The sequence below is a fragment of the Gasterosteus aculeatus genome, chromosome 14, assembly GCF_964276395.1.
Source record: "Gasterosteus aculeatus chromosome 14, fGasAcu3.hap1.1, whole genome shotgun sequence".
Taxonomy (NCBI): Eukaryota; Metazoa; Chordata; class Actinopteri; order Perciformes; family Gasterosteidae; genus Gasterosteus; species Gasterosteus aculeatus.
Genome location: NC_135702.1, coordinates 2,197,668 through 2,224,763, shown reverse-complemented (window position 1 = coordinate 2,224,763; position 27,096 = coordinate 2,197,668). Strand labels below are relative to the sequence as shown.

Genomic DNA, 27,096 nt, shown 5'->3' with positions numbered 1-27,096 from the left:
ACTAGACCGAGAAAGAACTTTGGGGTGTGCTGTAATGACTTTAGCTTTATTTTGTACCATTTAGGTGTATCTTTACCTTTTGGGGGGCTTTTCATATGATTCATATGATTTTTCGTTAACAGCTTTGTTTTATAGAAGACTAACTTTTTATCTGACGTTTTTTTATTGTCAAAGCCGAGGTCCACAGTGAGCATATCATTCTTCTATCATTTATTATATTTTTGAAAACATACTCAAGGTAAAGAATTGAGTTTTATCTAAAAAGGAGAAATAATTGTATACAAATAAACCAGCTTTGTCCAGCCGAAGCTTCCGTAGTTTGAGTCACGTGATCGATTTGTTGTGGTCGCAGTAAATAAACATGAATCTGGCTGACGCACTTCTGCTTTAACGTCTCATTTTAGCGCAGATTATCCGCTCAACTAACGGAAGTGTTCTAACTGCTCACATCGTCTCTCAAAAGCGATAAAATACAGCGGAGGATATTTAAGCGCGGGTTTCGGGTTTGACGCTAGTGACGAGCGAAGTGACGCTGGCTGGTTTGTTGCTCGTTCCGTTAACACGCTAAACACTGCTAACATGCTAACACCCGTTAGCCCATTTATCGTTAAATATGTAAACTCGCGTCATTCTGTTTCCTTCAGTTAACCGAAAAAACAAGTGATGCTTCGCTGGATTCTTGGTGGTCGGGAAGCTCAGGGTTCAGTGGAGGTAAGAAGTAACGGCGGCTAACGTTACCTCAGTAAAGCCTGCGCATGCTAACGTTACCTCAGTAAAGCCTGAGCATGCTAACGTTACCTCAGGAAAGCCTGTGTATGCTAACGTTACCCCAGGAAAGCCTGTGCATGCTAACGTTACCTCAGGAAAGCCTGTGTATGCTAACGTTACCTCAGGAAAGTCTGTGCATGCTAACGTTACCTCAGGAAAGCCTGTGTATGCTAACGTTACCTCAGGAAAGCCTGTGTATGCTAACGTTACCTCAGGAAAGCCTGTGCATGCTAACGTTACCTCAGGAAAGCCTGTGTATGCTAACGTTACCTCAGGAAAGCCTGTGTATGCTAACGTTACCTCAGGAAAGCCTGTGCATGCTAACGTTACCTCAGGAAAGCCTGTGTATGCTAACGTTACCTCAGGAAAGCCTGCGCATGCTAACGTTACCTCAGTAAAGCCTGAGCATGCTAACGTTACCTCAGGAAAGCCTGAGCATGCTAACGTTAGCTGTCTCCTTTATTAACGTGATATAAGTGTTTATTGCTCTTCCCTACGTTGAAATGTTGCTGGAATTTATATCATAAAGCCTCACGTATCACGACAACAGAAGCTTTGTGAGATCGGCGCAGGTGGTGTAAAGTAACGAAGTAGATTTACTCAAGTAACGTTACCTTTTTACTCGATTATTCTGACGTGACTTTAATTTGTTATTCAACCCGTCCACACATCAGAGGGATAACGCTACTTTTTACTCTTACACATGTATGTGCTCTGTAGTAACTATCAGATATAATCAGCATATAGAATTGTAGATCTTGATATAAAATTAACATAATTGTGACCAGTAGCTTGATCGCAGCAGGCTACAACATTTAAATAGAAACATTGTTGCACAGTGAGTATTTTGTCTTGTATTACACTCTGCAGGAGGTACTTTTATATTGTGGAATAAATATTTCTTAAAGTGGAATGTGTCCATACAATCTGTCAAACTCTGTCCTCCTCTTTTCAAAAAACATTTATTTCATATTAATTGTCGTTAGTTTTATGCATGAATTTATTTATCTTTTTTCAACTTTTAGTATCTTCTTCAGATGTACATAAATTATCATTATATCGGGCATGCCAAAGTACATTTCATCAAGCACTCACCTTATTCTGAAAATTAACACCTTTATATGCATCTAAAAAAAGAGTTAATGAGTTAAAAAAGTTAATGAGATCAATTAAATATTTTTCTACTTTTTTCCATATTTTTTGACCTAACATATTTTCCCTTTTCTTCAATTTTACTGCCTTTTTTTAAACTTTCTTTTCATATTTTTCGATTTTTTTTTGTCCATGAGTTGTATTCAACCTAATATTTTTTGACATTTTCTAATACTTTTTTACTTTTAAATCATTTTTTGACCTGATATTATTTAACTTTAACTTTTTACTTTTAAAAAAAACAACATTTTTCAACCTAATATTTTTTCCTGCTGTAATGTTGTAATACAAAAATGCTCTCATCCACCAATGTTCCTTACACCTTATCCTTAATTCCTGTCTGAAATATATGATTTTAACTCAATGAGGCTCAAAAATGAAAAAATGTTGAGAGGGGAAACCATTAAAACCTCTGAAGTACGATGAGGGCCACATACCAATACATGAGCTTAATAAGCTTAAATGGTTTGTTGCTGTCATAAGTGAAGTGCATTATAAAGTGTCACGTTTCCCTCATAACCGTGGTGTAATATGAGTATAAAAAGACAGGAAATGGATTTGCTTAAAACGCAGAACAAGTCCTGTTTGAATTGTAGAAGTAGAATCCTTGAATAAGGGTACTTTCCAGCGCCGCCTGCTCCCTCCAGCCCCCTCCCCCCTCTGAGTGCCCCCCCTCTGACTGCCCCCCCCTTTCTGAGTCCACTTGTCAACCTCTGCACCTCACTACTTTCCCTCTTCTGTCTGCAGAAAGGCCCTGTGTTGTGCATCGGAGAGGAACAGCCCAAAAACTGGTTCACTGAGCTGCAGGTGCTGAAAGGACATTTTGACATTGTTCGATTTCTGGTGCAGATTGATGACTTCAGGTAAGCGGACCTACAGCCCCCCCCGCGCCCCTCTGTGCCCCCCACCCCCTTTCCAACCCCTCTCCTCTCTACCCTTGGCTGGCCTCTATCCCTCTGTGATTGACAGGAGATCCTCACCTACAGAAAACTTACAGAGCATGACAAGAGCCCAATCATCTCCACTATGTGATTGTGTGTGCACAATACAGTACAACCGAAGCCTTTTAATGCCGTCCACACACACACATGCGTATAAAGGTTTTGCACCTGCTCTCTTCCCCTGCGCTGCTCTGTGGAAGCATGCTGCATGCTGGCATGGTAGAGTGGGTCTGCATAAGTGGTCAGATTGGGATTTATAACAGAACTAAGTGTGTGTGTGTGTCAGGAGGTGGGGGTTACTTCACGCCTGGTCTCCTTCAGTAATAACCCCGTCCTCTGGGTCTCGTCCTCTCAGCACACAGGTCCACAGTCGGGGGCAAAGGCCAGAAAATTCTCTACAGATTGCTTTTGAAGTCCGATAATGTATCCTCGGCAGTTCCTCTCTGATTTTTTTTTTTTTTTTGTCCATCCGGTCATCCTGTCTGTTGATTTTGGGGACAGGTGGTGTAGACGGCTGAGGGTCAGAGGGCAAGCGAGGGCTCAAAGCCCCAGGACAGATGTTTGGTTAAGATTTCTCTGGAGGAGATGGACTTACGGGAAATGATTGCTCACACAGAGAGAGAATCACCTGCTGTCTCTGACTACTACGTGCACCACGTGCACTGAAGTATTTCTCTCACTTATGAGTCTCCCTCCCAAGAAACGACTCATCGTATGTTTTCCAGATGTGCCTCAGCAGGCGACGACGGCCTTGTTTTGGTGTGGAACGTCGAGGTAAGTTCATCATTGCAGTGCCTTGTGAAATTGTGTGAACCCCAGTGGCGCTAATTGTGCTTCGTTGTGTCTGTCAGACCGGGGAGAGGCTGCAGGAGCTGAGGGGCCATTCTCAGCAAATCACAGCCATGACCACCTTCACCTGTAACAAAGGAGGCGCGTCGCACACCTCGCTCATCACGGCCTCGTCGGACCGAAGTCTCAGTGTATCCTCACCGCCAAAGACTCAGCTAACACTCGCTACCTTGTAACGCGCGCTACCTTGTAACGCGCGCTACCTTGTAACGCGCGCTACCTTGTAACGCGCTAAAGGAAAACCTCTGTTGTTGTTGTGTTTGAACAAACTGCCTCAACTCACCTGGTCAGCTGTGGGACCCCGATACCGGCAACAGGGTTCAGACTATTTCCGATCTGCAGTCCTCTGTGAAGGTAAACGTTGTGATCAGCGTTTTCTTTTTGCTTTTATGGACACTTGTGATGTCTGACGAGTCTGAAATGCATCACGCAGACAAACCATTTCAAGTAGATTTGAAGGTTACATCTCTACAAACAAACCGCGCATATATAGAACACATACATCCCGCTTGGTTCCTATTAGTTCCTATCGGCACCATATATCATTTACTAATTAAAATGTTTGACACAAAGGCTGTTCTGCCAGTTCTGATTTAAGATACAAATGGTAATTAGCTCCTCTCGCTCCCACATTGAGGTTAATCACAGCATCCTGAGGCTAATTGTATCAGATTCATTTTCTTCGCTGATGTGTGTGTGTGTGTGTGTTGATGTGTGCGTGTCCAAATTAAATACGGCGCCTGCGTGTGGTGTTGTGCGTGTCCCTCAGTGCTTGCTGGTGCTGGAGCGGCTGTGTGTGTGGGTCTCCGGCGCCGAGGAGCTGTGTGTGTGGAACGAGGACTTTCAGCTGCAGTGTCAGAGTCAGAACCACAGCGACGCTGGTGAGGACACACAACACCAGCAGTCGGCTGTCACAATAAACCCCTCGCAGGCTGATGTGTTGCGCCAACTATCCTCGCCCCCCCGTTTGCACACAAGCCGAGTAATGTTGCCCTGTTTTGGCATTTTGCAGGAATTACTGCTTTGATAGAGCTGCCCAAGAACTGCATAGCAGCTGCTGTGGATAAAGACATCGGTGAGAGACCGAATATGTGCAAACCGACCAAAGGACGTGTGTATTATTTGTCACTGTTTACGTACATTTATGGACATATGAACCTAGTTCTTTCTGCTCCGGATCCTCTCGTCTATATGGAGACCTGATCTGAGGTTCTTTTCTTTTTCTTTTGTATTGAATAAAATAGCAAATGGGTTTTATCAGGTCCAGTTGATCAGAATCAATGATGTCATGATTTTATGAAAATTCCACTCAGCAGCGGAACGCCGGCCGTTGCTTCTTCTCCTCCGCAGTGATCTTCAGGCTGACGGTCTCCACTGATTCCTCCATGTCGGTGGCGGAGGTCCGCCGCCTGTCCGACCACCAGGACCGGATTCGAGCCCTCATCAACGTCAACGGTCAGTCCGCCGCTCAACTGGCTCGTCGGTGAAGTTCAAACCCGCCTTCTGCTTCCTGAGATATTTGAGAAAAGACTCTCCGACGTCTTCCTCAGACGGGCTCTTCGCCAGCGGCTCCCACGCCGGCGAGTTGATCCTGTGGGACGCCATTGATTGGAACATCCACGGCTACGAGCACATCCTGTGGGAGGAGTCACAAGTCGGCGCGCAGCCCGAAATACGATTGGCTGCTCACAAACCCAGTGAGATGTCAATCCAGCATCTGACCACCAACGGCAGGGTGAGGCGGGGCGGCTGTGGCGCGTCGCTCAAGGCGCCCGGGTCTCGTTCTTTTTGATGGTGAGGTCCGACGTGACGCTGGTTCGCTTCCCGCAGCACATCCTGGCGGCGGTGGGCGGCGGCCTGTACGTGTACAGCGTTCTCTCCAAGGCGGTGGTGGCCTACAGGAAGTGCGCCCACGACTCCAATGTCTTACACACCATGCTGGCCTCTGACAGGTGAGAGACCTGCGAACACATCAGGGGCACCACATGTCCGCTGCAGGGGGTTGACACTATGAACACACAGAAGGTGGCGCTCTTTCAAAGTGATATGTAGACATTTGGGGGAAAATGGGATTCGTATTTAAAAATACAAAAAAAGCAAAGTACAGAGAGACAAACGTAGAGCTGCAGCGCCACCTAGTGGACAGATGAAGCACCTGAAGAGCTTCAACCAGGGCTCTCGGGTGCAGTCTCACCTGTGGGTGGACGCTCAGTCCTGACGGTGTCTCTGTTTCAGCCAGCTGATGTCCTGCTCTGAGGACGGCAGCCTGAGGATGTGGGAGATCCAAGACCTGCCTTTACCCGGTGAACCGGCCTCTTCAGGTGACACACACACACACACACACACTAACTCAAATGCCCCCCTGCTGGTAGGAGGGTAAGTAGTTCACATCTGTAGAAGAAGAAGGACATTGTTTCGTCTCCCCCGGTCCCACTGGAAGACGTTCTAATACATAAGAGTTGATCAGAAAAGCTCCAAGACCACTTGAGTGTGATGGAGCTGATGTGGACGCCGCCCAGATGTGGTGCCGTGTGCATCAGAGGAGCCAGCAAGAAGAAAAACTGGGGGGGGGGTCGTCACGCCGTCTCTCATGGTCTCTGCAGCCTCTTCTGCTGCACAGGCTCATCTTCTCTATCGCTTGTTATGCTATTTCCGCTCATCCAGTCAGGACACTCGGCGTCTTTCTCATCGTGTCAGAGACAGAGAAAGCGTTAACATCTGGATTGATGTTTAAATTAGTCAGATGTTTCCCAAACGCGCTGATGCCTTTCTCCTGATGCGTAACTTGTTTCCGTCTCACAACGTTCTTCGGCACATCGAGGCCCTGATCAGACTCCCTCTCTGTCCCCCCCACGCCAGGGTTCTTTGGAATGTGGACCTTCGGCCGCTCGAACAAACCGCCCGGCGTCGCGCCCAAGAAGGCGGCGGAGGCCGCGGGCATCAGGACGCTGGAGCTGACGGGCGATCTGATCGGACACTCGGGGGCGGTCCAGGTGGGATTGGCGTGACCTCTTGCGCTCACGTTGTACTTGACGGCGCTGTGACGAGCCGGTCGTCTTCCTTCTCTTGGTCAGATGTTTGTGAGCTTCGGGGAGAGCGGCCTGGTCACCTGCTCCACGGACCACCTGCTGATCCTGTGGAAGAACGGAGAGCGGCAGTCCGGCCTGCGCAGCCGCGCCCTGTTCCACAAGCTGGAGGAGAGCGGAGGCCTCTGACCTTTTGACCTTTTAACGAGTCACTGTGATGATTATTGATAGTTGAACGGTCGCCGTTTGCCCCATGACAAAGTATTTAACATTAAAACTGAAAATAAAAATGAGGCGGTCATTTTCTTTGCAGCTTGATGCTCGGTTTTTCCCGTGTGGTTTGTATCAAACATTCTTTTATCGGTGCGTACCCCAAAATGTCAAAGCACTCGTCGGACAACGTGAAATTGAAAGAATGCTTTAATCGTGTGTAACAATACATTTCTGTTTCTGACAGAACATCAAAACTACTTAACGCACACGTATTCGTCCTCCAAAACACACATCAGGTCTCACAGACGACGCGATTCGCTCTGAAAAATAATTCGCAACGTGGTCCCGCTGACTCCGCCCCCCCCTCATCCTGCACGCCAAAGACGAGCGTTGCGCATCCTCCCTGCTCTTTATTTAATGCACTCGAGCAGGAGTCCCGTCTGCAGCCTACTCGGCAACAAACGGTTCTGATTCTGATGAACGATGGAAGCGCGACACGGGGTTTGGCACGCCGGAGACAAACGAGAGGAAATATAAACCGTCAAAACCATCACGCTCCTGGTCACAGAACCATGGCCGTGTGGATGTAAAGCGCGAAGCAAAAAGGATCCGTTTAGTGAGTATTTAGCAGGACAGTGTTTCCCGTGTGTTGCAGTAACAGCAGAGCGAAACACCGAGACGTTACACGATTAAGGCGTTGATTGAATGACGTCATGTCATTGTGACTCAGTAGCAGTTCTGCTTGCAAAATTCACATGTGATCCAAGTTCTGTTGGAAAAAAGTGGTACAAAAGGAAAAAAAAAAGGTTGGTGCGGAAGCATCGACACTGACTAAATATAAATTTACGTGCATGGCTTTTTCTTTTTGCAGAGCAGGAACCAGGACCTGTTGAAGGTGAGCATGAGAATAAGGCACCTGTGAGGAGCTCTGTGTGCCTTTGGGTCCATGTTCTGTCTCTCGGGACATCGAGCCGCGAATACGTGACAACTACTTTGCACTGTTTACCGAAGAAGCTCAGATCGTTTTTGGATGCATCTCGATTCAAGCACTAATCTATTTGGATTTCTGAACAAATTCAATGTGCTGCAAGAAAGAAAAACTGCTTTCCGGAACCGTGCCGCCTCTATGAGTTCAAATATAATGAGAGTGCGCTGAAAGGAGTCTCATCTGATACCCGGCGACACCGCAGGGGGGCCCTCTGGTCCCCAGACCAAAGGTAGCTACATGACCTTTGACCCCCCCCCCCCCAGGGAGTGTCCCTCTCACTGTGGACCCTAGAAGACGGGAGTCACTCCGGCCGAGCACCTTCACGAGTTGGCAGTTTGAGAAGCACAACGTCTTCTATTATTATCATTATTATTATTCGTTTACAGTGAAAACATCTGTCTGACGGAGATTAAAAACTGAAACAAGTGAAACGGATAAAAGATGCTTGTGATGAAAATGTCTCCATCGGACTAAAGTGCTGTTCTGTGGCTCGTTGCAGATTGTCGGGTGATCCGGGAGGTGCTCACAGCTTCGTGGAGGTGTTTTCAGGAATGTCGAGGGGGGCGAGAGGGGGGAGGGAGAGGGGGGAGGGAGAGGGGAGGGGGTGATTGTTTGAATTCGCTCAGACTGACGGAGGCGGCTACAAAGCAGTGGGAGGACGGAGGCTCTTGCACTTCATCTCGTCCAAAGCCTTCCAGTACTTGTAGTTCTCCGACAGGTGTTCCATGAGACCAGGCAGGTCGGCGAAGGCTGGGGGGGGGGGGGGGGGGGGGGACACACAAACAGAAGAGGTCAGGTGGGGTCGAAGAAAAGAAAAAACACTCTGGGAAGGATTCGTTGATCACATGACCTCATGCTGGTATCATCCCCCTCAGCGTTAATGACTTTAACTTCTTTGAAGCACAGTTAGTGAAACGGCCCCTCTGTGTCGTCCCCTTTTACATCCTTGTTCCCGACTCGTCCGTGACCCCCCCCCCCCCCCCCCCCCTCTCGTGACCCCCCTGCGACCCCACAGCGACCCGGCTGAATTGAAAGCGACTGCTGCTTGTTTGCGTGTCACGTAAATTCTGCTCGAGTGCTCTTCCTCTTTATTAACCGAGCGATCGTGAACCCCTGTCCCCCCCCCCCCCCCGGGCCCCCCGCCCCCCCCCCCCCCCCCTCTGTCCCGCTGGCGTTTGGAATCTTTCCGTGACATCAGAGCTGCGTTGACAGTAAACAAGTTTCCCTCTTGGGGGGGGGCGAAACTAAAAGAGGAACTCAGTGGGAATGGGGAGCGATAAGCAGCGCGCTCCCTTTCCTGCCGAGAGAAACCCTCTGGGGGGGTCGGGGGGGTCGGGGGGGCTCGAAGTCTGAGGTCCTGTTCTATTCTGTATCGTCAGAACCGTTCCAGGCGGGATTTGTTTCTACCAAAGTCAGAAACGAGATTAAAAGGAAACTTCAAGGATCACAGAAACACGCGAGGTCCGTTTATCGGCGGCGCCCGGACACTAAAAGGAGGAGGAGCTCCGTGAGTCCCGGGCCGCAGTAAGAAGGCAGCTATCGGACAAACCGACTCCCTCACTACTCGGTGTGGAAGAGGAAAAAGAGTCCCTACCATCCCAGGCGTCAAACATGTCGGTGATGAAGTAGTCGATGAAGGAGATCTGGGACTTGGGGACGCTGCAGGTGTTCCTGTCGAACACGGGCATCACCACGGGCAGCCCTTGGCTCTTCTCCTCGTCCGTCTGCAGGGGGAACACAGGAGACCACAGTGAGGCTCTCGGCTCCTCCGGGGCGGCGGCGTTCCTGCGTTCCCCCCCCCCCCCCCCACACCTGCGCGAAGTACTCCTCGGAGATCCGCCCGGCCCACTCGACGCAGAGCCGGAGCGGCCTGCAGGGGTTCGCCACGTCGGCGCACTTGATCAACATCCTCTTTATGAGCAGGCGGCTCTCCGGGGAGTTCCTGATGTTGGCCGGGCCGCCGCCGTCGCCGTCGCCGTTGGCGCTCTGCGGGAGGGGACAGAGGCGGCGTGAGCTCGGCGCCCGACGCCGCGCTTACCGACCTGCTCGGGCCGCGTCCACTCACGGCGGGGCCGCTCTCCTCGATGGCGGCCGTCGGCTTGTTGATGCTGTTGGCGAACTTGCTGACGTGCTCAAAGTGCCTGGTCATCTCCGTGGCCAGCACCATGTCTATGATGGCCTGCCGCAGGGTCCGGAACTGGTTCCTGGCGGCAGAGGGCACAAAGTCAACATCTGGATCGGAGCGTCGGCCCCCCCGCGTTTGCCACGCCTGCCGGGCGCCGCCCACCTCTCCGTGTTCTTGAAGATGTTGCTCTTGGCGTCCCGGGTGGTGAGCTGGAAGGCGAGGGCGGCGTGGTGGCTCTCCAGCACGGCGGTGTCGTTGTAGAGGACGGCCAGCTCGCTGCCGGCGTTGCACAGGAAGGAGTTGGTCCGGCCCGGGTGGTCCACGTCGTGCACCGTGGCCGCTATCAGCGCCGCCACCTCGTCCAGCTGTTCCAGGCTGCTCTGAACGAAGCGGCAGAGACACGCAGAGGGGGAGGGAGGGGAGGGGAGGGGGGGAGGGACCAAGGTCAATAAAGGCGGTTTCAAGAACTTCGTTTTATCGTCATAAGCGAGCTGCTCCACGCGGACGAGGGGACGGCGGGGTGAAGGTACCTTGACCCTCTCCTTGCGGAGGAAGTAGGCGGTGGCGTGCAGCACGTCTGCGGCGTGGGTGGAGTTGTGGTAGGAGTTGGAGGAGTGGTAGCTGGCCTCCATCAGCTGCAGCCAGGAGCGCAGCGTGGCGTCCGGGCAGCTCAGGAAGTCGCACACGCCGAAGCTGGCGAAGACCTTCAGCCCGAGATACGTGAGCGGCCTGCGGACACCCCCCCCCCCGAACCGAACAAACCGCTTTTAAACGATCACCACTCAACAATTGCCCCCCCCCCCCCGCTCGCCTGACGCGCGTCCTGCTCGTCCTCCTCGTCGTGCTTCCTACCTCTTGTTCGTGGCCGCCTCCAGCTCCAGGATGTCAAACTCCCAGCATTCCTCGTGGTTCAGCATCTCGGCGATGGGCGGGGGGACGTCGCTCAGAGTCACCGGGACGGACAGCTGGCTCTGGCTCATGTCTGACACGCACACGCGGTAATAAGGGGACAGGAGGGGCAAACCGAGGGGGATCTGCGTGCAGGTCTTATTATCAAAATGACAGCTGTCACTCAGGACTCGCTGGTTCTTCACAACTTACTTTTGCAGAAGACGTATTCGTTGCCAGAGAGTCTCCGCAGACCATCCTGGAGAGACAGACAAGTGAAGGAATGCGTTAATTAGTTGTGGTAAAGCAATTATCGTTCTTTGGTTAACAGCATTTAGTCTATAAATCTGTGTCTGCAAATTATTGGGAAAATGGATGCGACTCATCGTTCATTGTTAAAGAAACAAAAATGGGAGGAAGGAGATGTATCCGGTTTGGGACAGATTCCACCTAATAAGTGTAGATTAACTGTTATTTACTGTCATTTTAGTTTTTTCAAAAACTAAAAAACGATAAATGATGAAAACGATAAACTCAGTTTGCAGAAGGACTGACGTCAGCGTGCAGTTACTCACTTCGCAGTCGGTCCTTTTTAACAAAGTTCAGAACAAATAAAATAAACGACGACTCTTGTTGGCACTCAGGAGACACCGATGTCTCGGCCCAACAGAAATGCTCGTTTAATGAGGTCCGAGTATTTTAAACCTCCTTATAAAGAGTTTCGTGGACGGGAGGCCTCTTACGCTCATGAGCCCCCCCACCAGGTCGTTGGCGTGGGGGTCATCGTCTTTGGAGGCGAGCTGAGGGGAGTAGAGCTCCGTGGTCCTCAGGATCTCCAACACCCGATCCAGGGCCTCGGCCACCGTCACCGGGCTGCTCTCCTGCGCCGCGTTGATGATGTTTATCACCTGCCGAGGAGGAAAAAGACCAGAGACTGGACCCTCGACCTCATACCTGAAGTGTGGAGTAAATATTTATAATCTTATTCATGCTGAGCTGAGTAGTTCCTCCAGGTGGGACCACCAGTACCTTCGTGATGGGAGCCTCGATGGTCATGGAGTGAATCCGGGCCACGGAGGAATATCTCCGGTTCTGTAGACTCGGAGCTGCAATCGAAAAAAGAAAAAGAACAAAAGAAGCAGGACGGCGTCGCTCATTGATCGCCAGCCCCCAGAGTGACGTCATAGGTCAAAGGTGAGTGTGCGCGGCTAACGGCTAACAAAGCTAAACACACAGCCGACTGAACCGTTCGTCCCAACAAAAGGCTTTTTTTTTTACCGTCACTGCCGCGAGAGCTGAGCGACCTGCCGTCGATTGAATCTTTCCTCCTGTCCCGGTGACGTAGAGGATGGCACTCTGCAGGGGGGGGTAGATAAATAATCAAATGTGCGCCAAGATACAAAGAAAAATTTAAATGTTTCCTTGTTAAAACGAGATTAAAGGCTGAAGGTGAAATATAAATATTTATTTACTCTTAAATATCAACTAATAATATTACTTTCTGATGCACGCACTTATTTCTTTAATTTTTTCATGAGTTTAGTCGTTTTTGGGGCACAGATCAGGAATCACGCGACTCCACGTTCGTACAAACAGGGCCTGCTGGTGCGTTTGAGTTACCTGACTGGGAGTTTTCCCCGATGCAGCGCTCCTCCTTGTTCAACTTGTGAACCTGAGACAGATTCATCAATATAAAGACATGAATACATACATGTGTTTGTGTCTACATGAATCATTCCACTACTTCAGGAGAACACGGCTTTACAGACTTTAAGCTCCTCAGCACGTTTGCGGTTGTGCGTCCTGTTGGCCGCGCTGAGGTCGCGCCGGGTGGATCAGTGGAGCCGGTTTAATCCGGTTAGAGGAGATCTCCCCCCCCCCCTCCGGTGACTCACCTGCACCTTCACGTGGTGCTGATGGGGCACGTTTGAGGAGGACCGAATGCACGCAGACAACTTGACCCATAAATAGTTCTTTTAAAACGGAGGCTTTATCTCCACGTGGCTCTCGGGCTGCGAAGCACAAACAGACTAAAAAAAGACGTGTTTACGTTGTGAGCGAACTCGACTGAAGCCGGGAAGTCGCTGAGATGATGACGGTCCTTTAATTGAGATAAACAAAAGGGAAGCAAACTGCTGGGGGGCTTCGACCAAACAGCGCCGGGAAATGGAAACCGCGGCCTGCAGCCAAACCTCTAGGGGGGGGGGGGGGGGGGTTTGCATGATTCGGGTCCGCTGCCATGTCGAAGGATTCCCAATCCAAAGCAGGAGGGAACGCCAGCCGTTGACTCACCTGGTTCCCAAAGCCGGGCTCTGTGCAGCTTTTGCCCCCGCGGGGGTATAAATAGCCCCCTGGGTGGCCGGCCCCTGGCCTTGGCGGGAGGGGGGGCACCTGCTTCAGAGGTGAGCCGTGAGGCTGCAGACCCCCCGGTGACGGGATTCGTGTCGTGACGCCCCGGCGTTCCTCGTTGAGGTCCTGCCTCTTGTGTCTGTTTGTTCCCTCGTTTCTTAATTCATCGCCTGTGTCACACGACTCACCTGGTTGTTGTTGTCACCGTGAGGTCTCTTGACGGCCACGAAATGTCGAATCTTCCTGTTGGGAGGCGAGACAAGAGTCCGTCAGCGCTTCCCGCTTCCCGTGAAGGCCGAGGATTGACCGTAGCTTACCCCCCCTGGCCGACGACGGGCGCTATCTTCACGTGCTGCTGCACGCTGTCGCCCGACTTCTTCCTGGCGTAGCAGACGCCCTGCCATTCCTTCGGAGACAGCGCAGCAGTCAGGCAGCGGCACTCACCTCGGAGGGGGCGGGGGCGGCGCGCGCGTGAGACCCACCTTTCCTTTTTTGACACAGGCGTCGATGGTGTCCAGCAGGTCGGCTCGGTTCTTGTCGCTCTTGGGCAGTTCGGCGGGCTCCTTTCCGATCAGCTCCCCCTTGTGGTAGCCCAGCATCCGCTCGAGCGCCGGGTTCACGTACTGGACAGTTACAGGCCCGTTTACGATAGAACTGGTGCCGCCCCGCCCCTTTTTACTTAACCATGCTTTCATGGACGCGCGTGTGTGTTACCTGTATGACGTGGTCCTCGCTGGTGATCTCCACGGCCTCCTGGCAGTGCTCCAACGCCGTGAAGACCGAGTTACAAGCCCTGAGTGTCAGTAAAAGTATTTAGTAGCGTCTCCAGCACCTCCACCTTGTAGAAGCGCCTGAGCGTGGATGCACCATCACCCCCCCCCCCCTGTGCGTACCTGAGTTTGAACTGGCAGCGCACCTCGCCGTGCTGGATCTGTACGAGCTCGTTGTAGCAGGCCGACACGCTGCTGCTCTCCACAAACCTCTGGAGGCGCAGATGAAAACGGAGTCAGGATTTACTCTGCAGCGACTTGTTCCTCCGTCCTCCTCCGCGTCACGCTCGCGCCGTCGAACCCCCCCGCCGGCGGCAGTTTGGCGACAAGGTGCCGCGCGAGGTGCTCGGGGGGCTCGATGGCCGTCGCCTACCAGGAAGCGGGATGTGACACGACGACGGGGGGGACCTACTCTGTTGAATCCCGCGCGGAGGAGAGGCAGGACCGATGGCTCGTCCTGGTCGGCCGCTCTACGCGAGGACAGAAGAGAACCGTCACAATCACACCCACCGCCGTCACAGAGGTCGTCACGATGGTGAAAACAAACTTACCTTTGAGGCAAAACGGCGAGAATAACGGTGTTTTCAGACGGCTTCGTCGCACGGATCAACCTGGCGTTAAAACACATGTGGATCAGAGTCAGCTGGTTACACCTCCCAGACCCGACAACCTGTCAATCACTGTGTAGCCCCGCCCTAAAGCATCCCCTGCTTCATGGTCTGTTTGACTCTTAATGGACCATAATTCACTAAATGAACATCACGCTGAGTTGAAGAAGACTTGAAACTAGAGCCTGAGACCATAAACGCATGTTTACAGCGTTTGTTTGTTTGTTCCTTTTGCTCGAGGCTCACCGGCACGCCGCTTCGGCCTCGAAGTAGCGCGAGTGGCGTCCATCGACGACCACGATCTCGTGGTGCTTGTCCAGGAAACACTCGACGGCGGACTCGGGCGTGCGTGCGATGTCACACCTGAAGCCGGCGCGCTCGCAGGCCCACCAGAAGGCGTCGCTTTGGCCGTCCTCCTTGGAGAACACCAGCAGGACCTGATGGAGGAGGGCGGAGGAGGGCGTGAGACGGTGCTGCTACCGCGGCGGTAATTATAGCACGTCTCTGTTAGCAGGTCCTCACTACATTTACTACGCAGACCTCCAGCGGTGATATACACACTGACACCGAGGCTCCAGCACCAGCGACTGACATTTATGGGCCAGAAGACAACATCTCCCTTTGACACCCACCTCCGCATGGGGGGTGGGGGGGGGGGCACTATACTGGAAAATACCAGCCGAGCCTCTGGAGTGATGATTTGATGGATCACCGTACAGTATATGAACATTATGAACAGAACTATTTAAGACTGAAATTATTTTCAGTGGCATTTAATCAAAAAATGAAAAAATGACAAAAAATGAAGTTATTGCAATGGTGGTTTAGAAAATACTGGATATAAATAAAAGTATTTTCACGGCACAAACATGTGTTTTCACAATCTCAGTCATTCGTTGTAAAGTCACGCACATAAAAGACAGCAACACAACAATGAGTAACAACCACGTCACGTGGACCTCGTCACAGGACAAGTCACGGGGGGGTTAGTGTCCATAATTATCAGTCTGTCCATCTGAAGAAGAAGGAGAAGAAGAAGGAGGAGGAGGAGGAGAAGAAGGAGAAGGAGGAAGAGAAGAAGAAGAAGGAGAAGAAGAAGGAGGAGGAGAAGAAGGAGAAGAAGAAGAAGAAGAAGTAGAAGGAGGAGGAGAAGAAGGAAAAGGAGAAGGAGGAGAAGGAGGAAGAGAAGAAGAAGAAGGAGGAGGAGAAGGAGAAGAAGAAGTAGAAGAAGAAGAAGTAGAAGGAGGAGGAGAAGAAAAAGAAGTAGAAGGAGAAGAAGAAGAAGGAGAAGGAGGAGAAGGAGAAGGAGAAGAAGAAGTAGAAGGAGGAGGAGAAGAAGGAAAAGGAGAAGGAGGAGAAGGAGGAAGAGAAGAAGAAGGAGGAGGAGAAGGAGAAGGAGAAGGAGAAGAAGAAGTAGAAGAAGGAGGAGGAGAAGGAGAAGAAGAAGAAGTAGAAGGAGGAGAAGAAGGAGAAGAAGGAGAAGAAGAAGAAGAAGGAGAAGAAGAAGAAGAAGTAGAAGGAGGAGGAGAAGAAGGAGAAGAAGAAGAAGAAGGAGAAGGAGGAGAAGAAGAAGAAGAAGAAGAAGGAGAAGGAGAAGGAGAAGGAGAAGGAGAAGGAGAAGAAGAGGAGCGAGTATTGGTGAGTGCTTGTGAAAGTCCTCAGTCTTTGATCTTGTGCTGGCTTACGTAACCGTGGCAGCGCTTTGTGTAACCACGGAGCCAGCGTGTGAAATTCCACTCACGCACACACACACACACACACACACACACACAGGAATCTCCAACCTGCCGCCCAAATATGAATGCACACGTCCCTGAATGCATCTCACTGCATCACTGGACGGCTAACCGGCGTCGCCCCCCCACACAGATTTAAATTCAAGTCGGAAACTTCTGGCTTCGATGTAAGAAGTTCTCCTACAAAGTTCACGCTGAACTCGTCCCGGTTCAGAGCCCTCCAGTGTGCACCGGCTCGCTGGGTTTGAGGGCCTCCAACACGGGACGCTGAACACAAGTAAACTATTGGAACTGTAAATGAGACGTTTTTATCTCTGTTAAAGAGTTCTGAAGTAAACCAATAAAACTCTGAGCTGAGTGAGTTATATTTAAATACACGAACTGAAGGATTCATGGTTTGTATAAAAATAAAAAAGGCTCCATTCAGAGTTCAGAGGTCAGAGGTCAATTGGCCATGTTTGCACACCGAGGCCACGTCCCATCTGAAGGGGGGGGGGGGTCATTCCCCAGGGAGGGGTCACTGGGAGAACTGCGCCTTAACAGTAAATATTATTATAGGGATCAAAGTGTGTAGATATAAATCAAGCTGTTAACCTCTCGGCCATCACATTAATTACACTTAAATCAACACGTACTCGCTTTAAGAGAGAAGAAGTTTTACAAATCAACCGTTAAAACAATTAACTTCCTGAGATCTACTAAGTGATATATATATATATATAGGAGAACTTTTTATATATATATACTTTATATATATATATATATATATATATAGGAGAACTTTTTACATATATATATATATATAGGAGAACTTTTTACATATATATATATATCTCCGGTGCTGTGAGGCAGTAACAGTAAATGTCAAGGAAAACTCACTAAATATAACTCTCTCTCTCTCTCTCTCTCTAGTTTCATCTGGAGGAGGGAGGAGGGGGAGAGCGGGGGGAGGAAGGGGGGGTGAATCACAGATCCGGCAGACGGCTCTGTGGAACAACTTAGGAGGCTTTTTAACAAAGCCCCCCTGGTCCCACCGCCTGCCTGCTCGCCGCCATGGATTCCTGCTGTTACTGCCTGGGGGGTCGGGGGGGTCGTGAACACGTGCGGCACGCCGGGCCTCTCACATCACCACGCTGGAGCGGAGCCTAAACCCAGAAACCCCTGGAGGTCTGGTGAATGAAACGAGCGCACCTCATACCCCCCCCCCCCCCCACCCCCCTGACCTGAGGTTGTGTGTTGCATAAAGGTAAAGCTCACCTGCACGTGGCCTAATCCCCCACAGGAGGATGAGCCCGGTCAATCCCCGACATGCTTCACCGACAGCAGAACGACCTCTAATGATTAGTAACGATGGCGGCTGTGAACATGTGATCAGCTCGCTGATCAGAACATGTGATCACTGAGCTGATCAGAACATGTGATCAGCTCAGTGATCAGAACATGTGATCAGCTCAGTGATCAGAACATGTGATCACTGAGCTGATCAGCTCAGTGATCAGAACATGTGATCACTGAGCTGATCACATGTTCTGATCACGGTTTCCAATGTTGATTCGTAGAATCGTAGAACACAAATCCGGGAGCCACACGTCCAACGGCCTTCGATCACAGTTCAGTGTGTGAGTGACGTGAACACGGTGTTAAGGAAGCAGGCGGGTTCCTGTGTGCGACGTGTGCGCCGATTGCTTTGTGTTGTTATTGAGCAGGTGAACAAAGTTTACCGTAACATACAAATCGTGACATTTGATTCTCTTAATTGAAGTTAACGTAGAGCTGAAAGAATCTTCAAGGGAAACACGTTCAAGCAGAAATAGCAAAAACATTCCTAATATTCCGATTATTCTCAGATCGCAGATTCTCCAAAGAGAGAAATTGTCTCATTACTTTGTAAAGTTAATATGTATTTTTTTTCCAATTGAAACAAACAGACATCTGAAGACAGACTTTTGTATGAAAACGGCTTCACGATGTCGTCATGCTAATAACCCGCAGATGTTTCTGTCTTCAGAGTTTCCTTCATTGGACCCAAACAGGACTGAAGGGGGACTAAAGGGGACACTCCAGAGGGGACGTCTCACCTGGATGGGCTCCTGGGTCAGTCTCATGGGTCCTACACATTCCTCTGTAGCTGAAACCTGAAGAGAGACGAAGCAAACGCGTCAATCTCCGCCCCCCCAACCACACACACACACACACACACACACACACACACACACACACACACACACTCTTACCATTTTACCATTCATGTCCAGCATCATGCTGGCGTTTGGCTCTGTGCGTTCTCCCTCGCCTCCTCTCACGTCTACGAGCAGGACGCCACAAACTGGCGGCTGCTCTCCCGCAGACGAGGAATTAGCAGGCGGGTTTGCTTGATAATCCCTCTGCAGGAGCTCTCTCTCTTTATACACACACACGCGTGTGTGTTTTGGAGGCCGGACCATTGCGTCACACACATGCTTACAGCACACAGTGAGTCAGCGGTTGGAGGAACCCTCCTCTGGACCGCCCGTTGGCGGTTTTGTGGAGCGCTCGCGGGGCACGTTGCACACGTGGGGGGTTCCTCTGCAGCCGCAGACAGATATCAATGATTAAAGGGTGAGAAGAGGTGAAGAAAGAGGAGCAACCGCATCACGTGATGCGAGCTGCAAACCGCTCTGCATCACTGTGACATCACCCGCCACGACCCACTTCCACTCAAGGCCTCTCTTTTTGTTGTTGTTTTGCGTGTAGTGAAGCGTAAAAACACTATTTTTTTTAAAAGCAAAGAGAATATCTGTGGAAGCTTGAACACGCAACAGGTGTAGTTTTGTGTCTTCGCGGAGTTGAAGAGCAGGATGTGAAAGTCCAGATGTTGGTGACTGTTAAGTTTAATTAAACGAGACCAAACGACTGTCATCAGATTCAGAAATACCTCCAGTAAAATTAAGCAGAAGCATTTTCATTTAAAGTTAATGGATTTAAATTAAAGTATTATATAGTATAACCGGAGAGGACAATTACAGTTTTTTGGGGGTGAAGAATTATACAAATGACGTCGTGCGGCTGATCGTCAGAGAAGCTTCACGCAGGCGATTTATCGACACACATAGTTTACTTTGGAATTCCTCAAACTACAGAGAAACAATCCAAGTATTTGGAGACAAAATAAATTCCTGGTGCGAACGGTGGGACATGAAGGAGAGAACGTCCCGGTTCAGCCGGGTCCGTCCTCGACCTGCGGGGGGGAATTAGTGGATTCTAGGAAGTCTGAGCTGGATGACAGGAGGACAGAAGCGAGGTCGCGTGGTGAGAGACGCTTCACGAGGACACGAGGACACGAGGAGGTGTGTTTCTACTTGAGGACGACGATGTGAAACGGGGCAGAAAGGACGGTGAACGGAGGGCCGATGTGGGAGGGGAACAGAAAGGACGGCGTTGTCATGGAGACAGTGAGAATGCGTGGACTTGCTTGGACTTTTGGACAACTGTCTCCACTAGAAGCACGCGGAAGAAGCAGCCAGCCGCTGTGTGGAGCCTTTTCTCCTCAATGGATGTGGGGCCACATAAACCGGAGATGATCCTGGCGAAGTGAACCTCGCACTCACACCCTAAACTTCTCCTCGGCGCTCATTGCGTTGTTTTTGTGGAGCGCTCTGAAAGCTGCTCTGTGCATAAAGCCCCAATTACTCACTGTGTGCAGATTAGGATGCAGATTAAACGTGTGCTCATTGTGGAGGCACTTTATTCTTCAGAATGCAAAAAGCTTAACAAAGTTGGCGAATGTTGAAGGTATCGAAGGCGCGACGTGAGGTTATGAAGAGGACAAGTGCGTTTACATTACCGCTGCAGAATAGAAAGCGCTGTTTACACTCGCGGGCCAACGTCTGAGCTGACATCACTCTCCTCGAGACCGGACTCTTTCTTTCTAGGAAGAAACGGAGCAGCGTGGCGTTAGCGAGGCCTCCAGAGCGCCGCTAACCACCATGATCGTATGCATCAGGGGCCACGGTTAAGCGCCATTATGTTACCCGCCAAGAAGCCCGATCGAAGCCTAAAAGGAGGAGCCCCCGAACGGCCTCTGACCTGCAGAAAAGACCCCGTTAAGGGAACTGTGGCACTTAGCCGCGAATTAGCAGCTAAATTAGCGGCCTGCAGTTACACGGCGATGCCTTGAAATCGGACTGGAAACACCAGCTGACACCAAAAAGCCAGAAGAGAGTGCTAGAAATGATGAAAAGGGGACATGAATGCTACGTACCTGACCACTAAAGTTAGCCAATTGGGCTAGCAAGCTGTTAGCATTTTCACATTTAATGCTGTGTGGCGTATAGTCGTATAAAATAAGATTCTGTCGGATATCAGGTTCAACTGTAATACGTCACAATTCATTATTAAGCAAATTCTTTGTGTATTTAAGGGGTAACCGATAGTTTAGATATATTATATGTTCATCTGTGAAATGATGCTAGCAGTGTGTGAGTGTTGTTTGATCCATCGGCCTCGTGGAACAATGACGTGTGACAGATGCTACTTTCACCCATCACAACCTTTTGCATCCAGACTAATCGTGGTGAATATAATTCTGCCTGATTAGGGAATTTGATCATCTAAAGTTATTCCACCCAAACTACTTTGCATTCATATGGTTTGGAATCCCTGAAATAAATCCTGCAGCATGTGAGTTAAGTAACATCGTCTACTTTGTTTAAGAACCACAACTGCGGGGAGCGTGGAAACAGGAAGCCCACATCACGCTGCAGTGAGATAACGTGCACGTGAACACACACCTACAGGAGCTTCCTCGCCTGTAAACACGTGTCCCGCTCCAACATTTAGACTATTTTCCACTTCACAGCCTGGATGACATTCCTGCCCCAACACTGTAAGACCAACTGAAGGAAAGTCACTTCTAATGGCTGGATCTGATTTAAAAGCTTCTGTACGGGCAAACGAAAGAGCTCAAATAAGTCTGAAGGGAAATAATAACACAAAGTGTGTCCGTGCACACAAACAAACACCTGCTCGGCCTCTTGCTCGGTTTACGCTCGTTGTCTCGTGGTTCGCCGATTTGGCCGGTCGCCATCTCGGCCTTTTTGAAACCGTTGAACGAAAGTGACCACGCTTCAAATTTGAAGGCGGGACGTTACGGCTCCGGTAGAGACCCGTCAATCACGCTGTAGCCCCGCCCCAAAGCATCCCATTCACATTCATTCTCTCTCTGTATTCTCTCAGGAGTGTGTGTACGAGGCACACACACACACACACACACACACACACACACACACTCACACACAATCTCTGACCAGCACCATGACAAATTATGAAGACCTGCAGGAAAAGGCAGATGGAGAAACAATTAACAAACCAGCCGAATATTGCTGTGTTTAAACATCGCATTACTCCATTGTTTATACCCACACGCTTTTTTCTTACTATAAACGCACAATTCTAAGAAAGAACATTCCAGCGTGGAACTTCTGACGCAGCCTGAGACTCCAGATGAGCGTTGAACGCAATTCTTTTGTCTAAATTCAAATAAACCAAACGTCTAAAATGTATATTTTAGCCAAATTCTAATGGTAAAAAAAAAAAAGGAAATCGGCTGCTCCACTGGTTCTTAACAGATGTCATCCTGCGGGGGCGTGATCATAAACACGAAGACGTATCTGTTCACGGGCCGCATCCATCAACAAGTCCGCGCGCACAAATAAAAGGACAGCACGACGACACAAGTCCGCCAGCCGACGGTCTGCAGCCCGCATCAAACCTGCTGAGGCTTCGCGTCTCCTGTGCATAACTCGTCCGACGTCTCCGTGTTCGGGATGCACGTCTTCGCCCTCCCACCACTTCTAGAGATAATAAACAGAAGACTGTTGATACGTGTTTTGCACACTCAGGCCCTTCAATGCCTCACGAGAGGCCCCGTATGTAAACAAGTGGACGCTGCAGCTTGTGGTCGGTGTTCGGTTCGAAGGGGTCTCTGATGCATCCGAGGACGTAACGTCGACGCGTTGACGCCTCTGCAACAAACAGCAAACGGCCGAACTGAACCTGCACCTGTTGTGCAGCCAGCAGCGTTTACGCGCGCGCCTGTCACGTGTGCATCAGATCACGTGCTCCGGGTAACGGCGTCGCTGTCAGACGAGAAGAGACTCACAGCTGTAAATAAAGGCGTAGCCGCCCCCCTCCCTCCTCCTGGGTGACAAACAACCCCCCCCCCCCCCCCCCCACTCACGACTCCAGCTGATGATGCCCCCCCCCGCGTACCTTGACGCTGGTGCGGCTGGTCTGTGTCTCGGCCTCGATGCCGACGCGCCCCCCCTCCCTGCGATCGCGGCACGGGTCGCTGTTGCGCGCGTGGCGGCTCTGGAAGGCGAGGACGGCGGGGATGGACTCGGCCGCGTCGGTCTTGACGAAGAGCCCGTGCAGCGTGGCCGCGGTGGCGCCCTGCGAGATGGTGGTGGTGGTCTGGTGGGGGGAGTTGGACTCGTCCGAGTCCCGGCAGTAGATGACGCCGCTCTGGGAGACGTGGATGCTGGGAGCGCAGCCCATGCCGCCGCGGAGAGAGAGAGAGAGTCAGAGGTCCCCGCTGATCGACACCGACGCTCGGGCGCAGGCTGCCGCGCTCACTACGGGCATCGCTGGAAGCGCGCTCCCCGCTCCGCACACCTCCGCGCGAGCGCATCCAGGGGAGGGGGGGGGGGGCAGGGGGAGCCGAGGGGGGGGGGGGGGGGGGGGGGGGGGTCGCGTCTTGGATTTCGATTTCGTTTTCGAGACAACAACAAAAAACAACAAGCTGGATGTGATGGTGGCCTGTTCTGTCAAATGAGCAGGACTGACGAATGCAAAATAAACCCGCCGAGCCGGACCGAACCACCGGGATCCTCTGGCTTCACATCTGGCTTCACATCTGGCTTCCTACTCATTCTCGGTCTGAGGACAGTGAAGTGGATTTATGAAATCCCCTCTGTGGCTCTTACTTAGTTATTCTCCCTGCGGGCCGTTGGTCCATCCCCCCCCCCCCCCTCCCTCTACATCAATATAACATTAAACCTCTCCCTCCATCCGGACCCTCTCGCCTCCCCGGAGGCCTCAGAGACCTGGGGGGGCTTAAAGCCTCCCTGCGGTGAATTATGATGCTGTGAAGCAGAAGCTTGTTGAAAAGCCTTTTCTTGCTTATTTAGATTCCTTGACAAAGATTCCAGGAGATCACCCGTTTCTGTTTGCCAAAAGACTGTGACCTTTGACACCTGACCTTTGAACATACAAACGTTGGTTGCCTCGGCCAGGTGAGAACTAAAACGTAGAGATGCGTTTATTAAAGTCTAATAGCTGCCGGAGGGCAACAAAGGTGACGCGTTTTTAGCGACTGGATCTTAAGAACAAATATTCTTTAGTCACAGATCGGCGAGGACATTGATTATCAACTGCATGTGCGTTTCAATGGAAATGAGAATAACGACGTAACGAGGATCGACCCTTCTGATACCACAGATGCGATTAGCTCGATCTATATCCAAAATGGCACGGGCCGGCTTGAGTCGGTGGTCGCCGTGGTTACGGGTGGACCTTTGGCATCGACACCCTTTAAAAGCATCTAAGATCAATATGTGTTTTGAGAACAAGGGATCACAGGCCACATGAATGAGGACAGAGTCACCTGACTCATTGTTTTGTTGATGGTGTCGTCGCTCGCACAAGAACCCACCGTCCCACCATCAGCTGACACGTTTCAAATACTGCATTTTATATAAAACATAAACCATCACGTTGCTGTTCTTCGATATTAATCACTTTCTTTTTCCATGTCGTCAACCCAAGTTTACTGTTTTTTTTACCGATCAATAAAGCCTTTATAAATGATTTATTAACCATTAATACAGGTACTTATAATATAAAGGCCTTTAAGAAAGTAATCCTTGTTGGAAAAAACGACATTATGTTTTTTAATTAAATGATCTGACGCGTGTGAGTGTATTTGTGGTCTTTCATGACAGAAATGTTCAAAGAGCTGCTTTCACATAAAGAAGATGTACTTTCATCCAATAATCCACCAATAACAGTGCAAAGTTAACAAGGACCGTTGTTGAGTTGAGTTCCTTCACCTTTGGTACGTTTAATGTTCTGTATTATTACTTAAGGAACCAATGGAGGGATTTTACGCGTTCTAAAGGAAAATATAAACGTTTACTTTCAACATAAACTGTGCTTGTGTGGTGTTTGAAATAACTAAGTGCAATTTATATAACATATCTCCTTCGGTGAATGACAGCCCCCTGGTGGTGGGCCGTACACATGCCCCCCCCCCCCCCCCCCCCCCACAAACAAGTTCCATCCAGATGATACGAATCAGAAAACAAACAATTACACAAACAATAAACAGCCATAACAACACAAACTGTATTCGTCATCATATAAACTGTCACACTCGACCATAATGATGAGGTTTTTACGTGTAACAGCAACCTGACCGGCTTCAATAAACACTGAATAACGTCCATCTTTCGGCTTTGAGCATTTCGTGCGTAAAGGTGCGATGCGCGCGCAGCTCCTACCTTCCGCGCTCCGTTGGGGACCAAAGCGCGCTCCTCCGCTGGCCGCGCGCTCATGTCTTCAAGACGCAAAGTGTTTCCCTCCACTAAAAACAACAACAACAACAACAACAAAACAGCTAAATGGCGAGCAGCGGGCCCCGTGTCCGGTAACCGTGTCGGTGAGCCGACGCGCTGTCCCTCCGGTGCCGCGCGGCGGACACTTTGGGTCACGCGTCTGAACTCCAACAACCCCCCCGGCGCGAGGCCCGGTGTCCGTGCGGCCCTAGTGTCCCCCGGGGGGGGTCGAGACCACTCAAGAGTTTTATTGTTGGATGTGTTTTATTTTAAGATGCTGCAACATAAGTGGAATAGTTTTACTCAAAGATAAGTAGTGAAGAACTTGTTGAGTTATTATTATTATTTTTAAAGACATATTCAGCGTCAGGCTGTTGCTTATTAGAGCAACAACAAAGACGAAGAATCAAAACAATGTTCTCTCGTTTTAAAGCTACTAATTATTCTAATGTCCATAGTAAACGTTAGTACTTTGTGTACTCGGATGAATTGGACGTGTACTCGTATATAAGTACTTGATTCCTTTGTGTTTACGCCTGATTTAAATGAGCGTAACAGACTAAAGTTCTGTGTGGGCAGCAGAGGACGCAATGTGTCACTGAGGCCGCTTCAGTCTCAGGGCCTCTTGTTGAGGTTAATTAACAGAGAGGCCGCTTCGTAGAACCATGAATGACAATAAAGGAGGGAGGGGGCAAAGGGGAGAGGGGGGGGGGGGGGCTATAAATACATCTCTACTCACACCAACAGCTTTCTATAGGTGGTTCCACGTCGACAAAGAGCTTCTCACAGGGCCGAAGCGTGACGGCTTTCATGTCCTCACATGTCCACATGTCCACTGTTGTGTTAAAAAATGAAGAAACGCCGGACGCACAGAGGTCATCGCTGATCAAAAGGTTCAAATCAAATGTATTTAATAAAGGAGATGGTGTTGTGGTAAAAAGAACATCTCAGCTGAGGAGCCGCTGGTCTCAGCAACCAACAGGCCCCAGGTCAGTCCTTTGACCATCCCTAGTGCCCGTCTGTCGCCTCCACCAGCCAACTCCAGAACAATGGTTCCTACAGGTATTTATAACAATGCTTAAAGGTGTGAAAGTCAGTGTCCACACCTCTGGGAGTGGTCTTCTGGTGAGTTCAATGTAACTCGGATTTCGAATGATCCTCAGTCAATATCAGTTGTTGTTCAAGTATCACATGCATGCATTCCAGTTGATTACATTACATCAAATACAATCATAACTGTACATTGGTATTATTCTATTAAAGTTTCAGATTTACAGTGGTTTTACAATATTGTCATTACTTTATTGATTACAGTTTCAGAATGGGGGGGGCATCTGAAGTTCACCTCCAGAAGACCCGGACTGGCCGTCGGCTTTTGATTCATTCGCTCTGCTTCCCTTTGGTTGTAGAAGCAGAAACACTTCATTTAACTGTTTGGTGCTGGGCAGCGAATGTTAGCATGCTAGCTGCTAGGACAGCAAACATCTGCGTGTTAGCACGCTGGTTAGCATTTAGCGCAAAGGCCTCTAACCTCCAATGTTATTTCAAAACATGAAGGATTTTTTTGGGAGGGGGAAAAATATACTGTGAAATCTGCTTTGTGAATGAATGGAGATCCCCAACAAAACCAAGTGCACCCCCGCTTATTGATTCATTTATTGATAATAAAAGACGAGCGTTATCATTTTTCTTCAGTGTCAGATACTTTGTGTTGACATTCTTTTAATTCTTTAAATCACAAGGTTTAAGTCTCTGGGTGGGTAATAGATCAACACAATATGGAAAGTAGAAATAGGTAAATATTTTGTAGCTTCGTCAGCTGACCAGCAGAGAGCGCAAGAAGCTCAGCGGACGAGATGTGATCCTTTCATCCATATTCATATTTCTATTATTATCCTGGCTGTGATCAGAAGAAGTGAAGAAGAAACCAGTGAAAACCCATCAAAGGGACACAAATAAAGACTATTGATGGAAAAGTGAAGAGAAACATTGTATTTTTTCATGAATAACACAACAATGATGATTTTAAAAGGAGACTGATGGATGTAAATTAAACAAACAGATCCACCGCCAATATAACACCCTAAAGACG

The 27,096-nt window shown here is 49.8% G+C and overlaps 2 protein-coding genes across 5 annotated transcripts; one reads left to right on the top strand and one right to left on the bottom strand.

The window, feature by feature from the left end:
• The first annotated feature begins 302 nt into the window (after window positions 1-302).
• On the top strand, window positions 303-7,026 carry wdr41 (WD repeat domain 41). Its single transcript, XM_040197185.2, has 14 exons — window positions 303-539; window positions 645-711; window positions 2,668-2,783; window positions 3,587-3,635; window positions 3,713-3,841; window positions 4,002-4,064; window positions 4,480-4,591; window positions 4,723-4,785; window positions 5,061-5,165; window positions 5,261-5,445; window positions 5,541-5,662; window positions 5,946-6,031; window positions 6,570-6,703; window positions 6,785-7,026. The coding sequence occupies exons 2-14, from the start codon at window positions 664-666 to the stop codon at window positions 6,923-6,925; spliced, it is 1,353 nt and encodes a 450-aa protein (XP_040053119.2). The 5' UTR covers window positions 303-539; window positions 645-663; the 3' UTR covers window positions 6,926-7,026.
• Window positions 7,027-7,138: 112 nt separating this feature from the next.
• On the bottom strand, window positions 7,139-25,168 carry pde8b (phosphodiesterase 8B). 4 transcript variants are annotated; one of them, XR_013452630.1, is made up of 22 exons: window positions 22,663-23,074; window positions 18,492-18,548; window positions 14,924-15,114; window positions 14,621-14,680; window positions 14,482-14,539; window positions 14,193-14,281; window positions 14,014-14,092; window positions 13,782-13,922; window positions 13,617-13,705; window positions 13,488-13,542; window positions 12,571-12,622; window positions 12,229-12,306; window positions 11,980-12,056; window positions 11,694-11,858; window positions 11,164-11,209; window positions 10,915-11,044; window positions 10,593-10,791; window positions 10,225-10,437; window positions 10,003-10,141; window positions 9,750-9,923; window positions 9,532-9,661; window positions 7,139-8,687 (listed from the first exon to the last, which is right to left on the bottom strand). XR_013452630.1 is itself a non-coding variant. In XM_078088811.1 (22 exons), the coding sequence occupies exons 1-22, from the start codon at window positions 25,002-25,004 to the stop codon at window positions 8,578-8,580; spliced, it is 2,391 nt and encodes a 796-aa protein (XP_077944937.1). In that variant the 5' UTR covers window positions 25,005-25,168; the 3' UTR covers window positions 7,139-8,577. The 4 variants fall into 4 exon arrangements, 3 of the variants coding, with proteins under 3 accessions (XP_077944937.1, XP_040053120.2, XP_077944936.1); XM_078088811.1 differs by lacking the exon at window positions 22,663-23,074 and adding an exon at window positions 24,951-25,168 and having other exon boundaries at window positions 10,225-10,442; XM_040197186.2 differs by having other exon boundaries at window positions 10,225-10,442; window positions 22,663-23,077.
• Window positions 25,169-27,096: the final 1,928 nt, after the last annotated feature.

Excerpts from the sequence above, each read along its gene's own strand:
- wdr41 (XM_040197185.2), top strand. The coding sequence starts at position 664 with ATGCTTCGCTGGATTCTTGGTGGTCGGGAAGCTCAGGGTTCAGTGGAG. Across the intron at positions 4,786-5,060 it reads TGCTGTGGATAAAGACATCG|TGATCTTCAGGCTGACGGTC; the intron begins GTGAGAGACCGA and ends TCTCCTCCGCAG. Across the intron at positions 6,032-6,569 it reads CGGTGAACCGGCCTCTTCAG|GGTTCTTTGGAATGTGGACC; the intron begins GTGACACACACA and ends CCCCCACGCCAG.
- pde8b (XM_040197186.2), bottom strand. The coding sequence starts at position 22,947 with ATGGGCTGCGCTCCCAGCATCCACGTCTCCCAGAGCGGCGTCATCTAC. Across the intron at positions 14,282-14,481 it reads TCCGCGCGGGATTCAACAGA|AGGTTTGTGGAGAGCAGCAG; the intron begins GTAGGTCCCCCC and ends CTGCGCCTCCAG. Across the intron at positions 8,688-9,531 it reads CATGTTTGACGCCTGGGATG|CCTTCGCCGACCTGCCTGGT; the intron begins GTAGGGACTCTT and ends CCCCCCCCCCAG.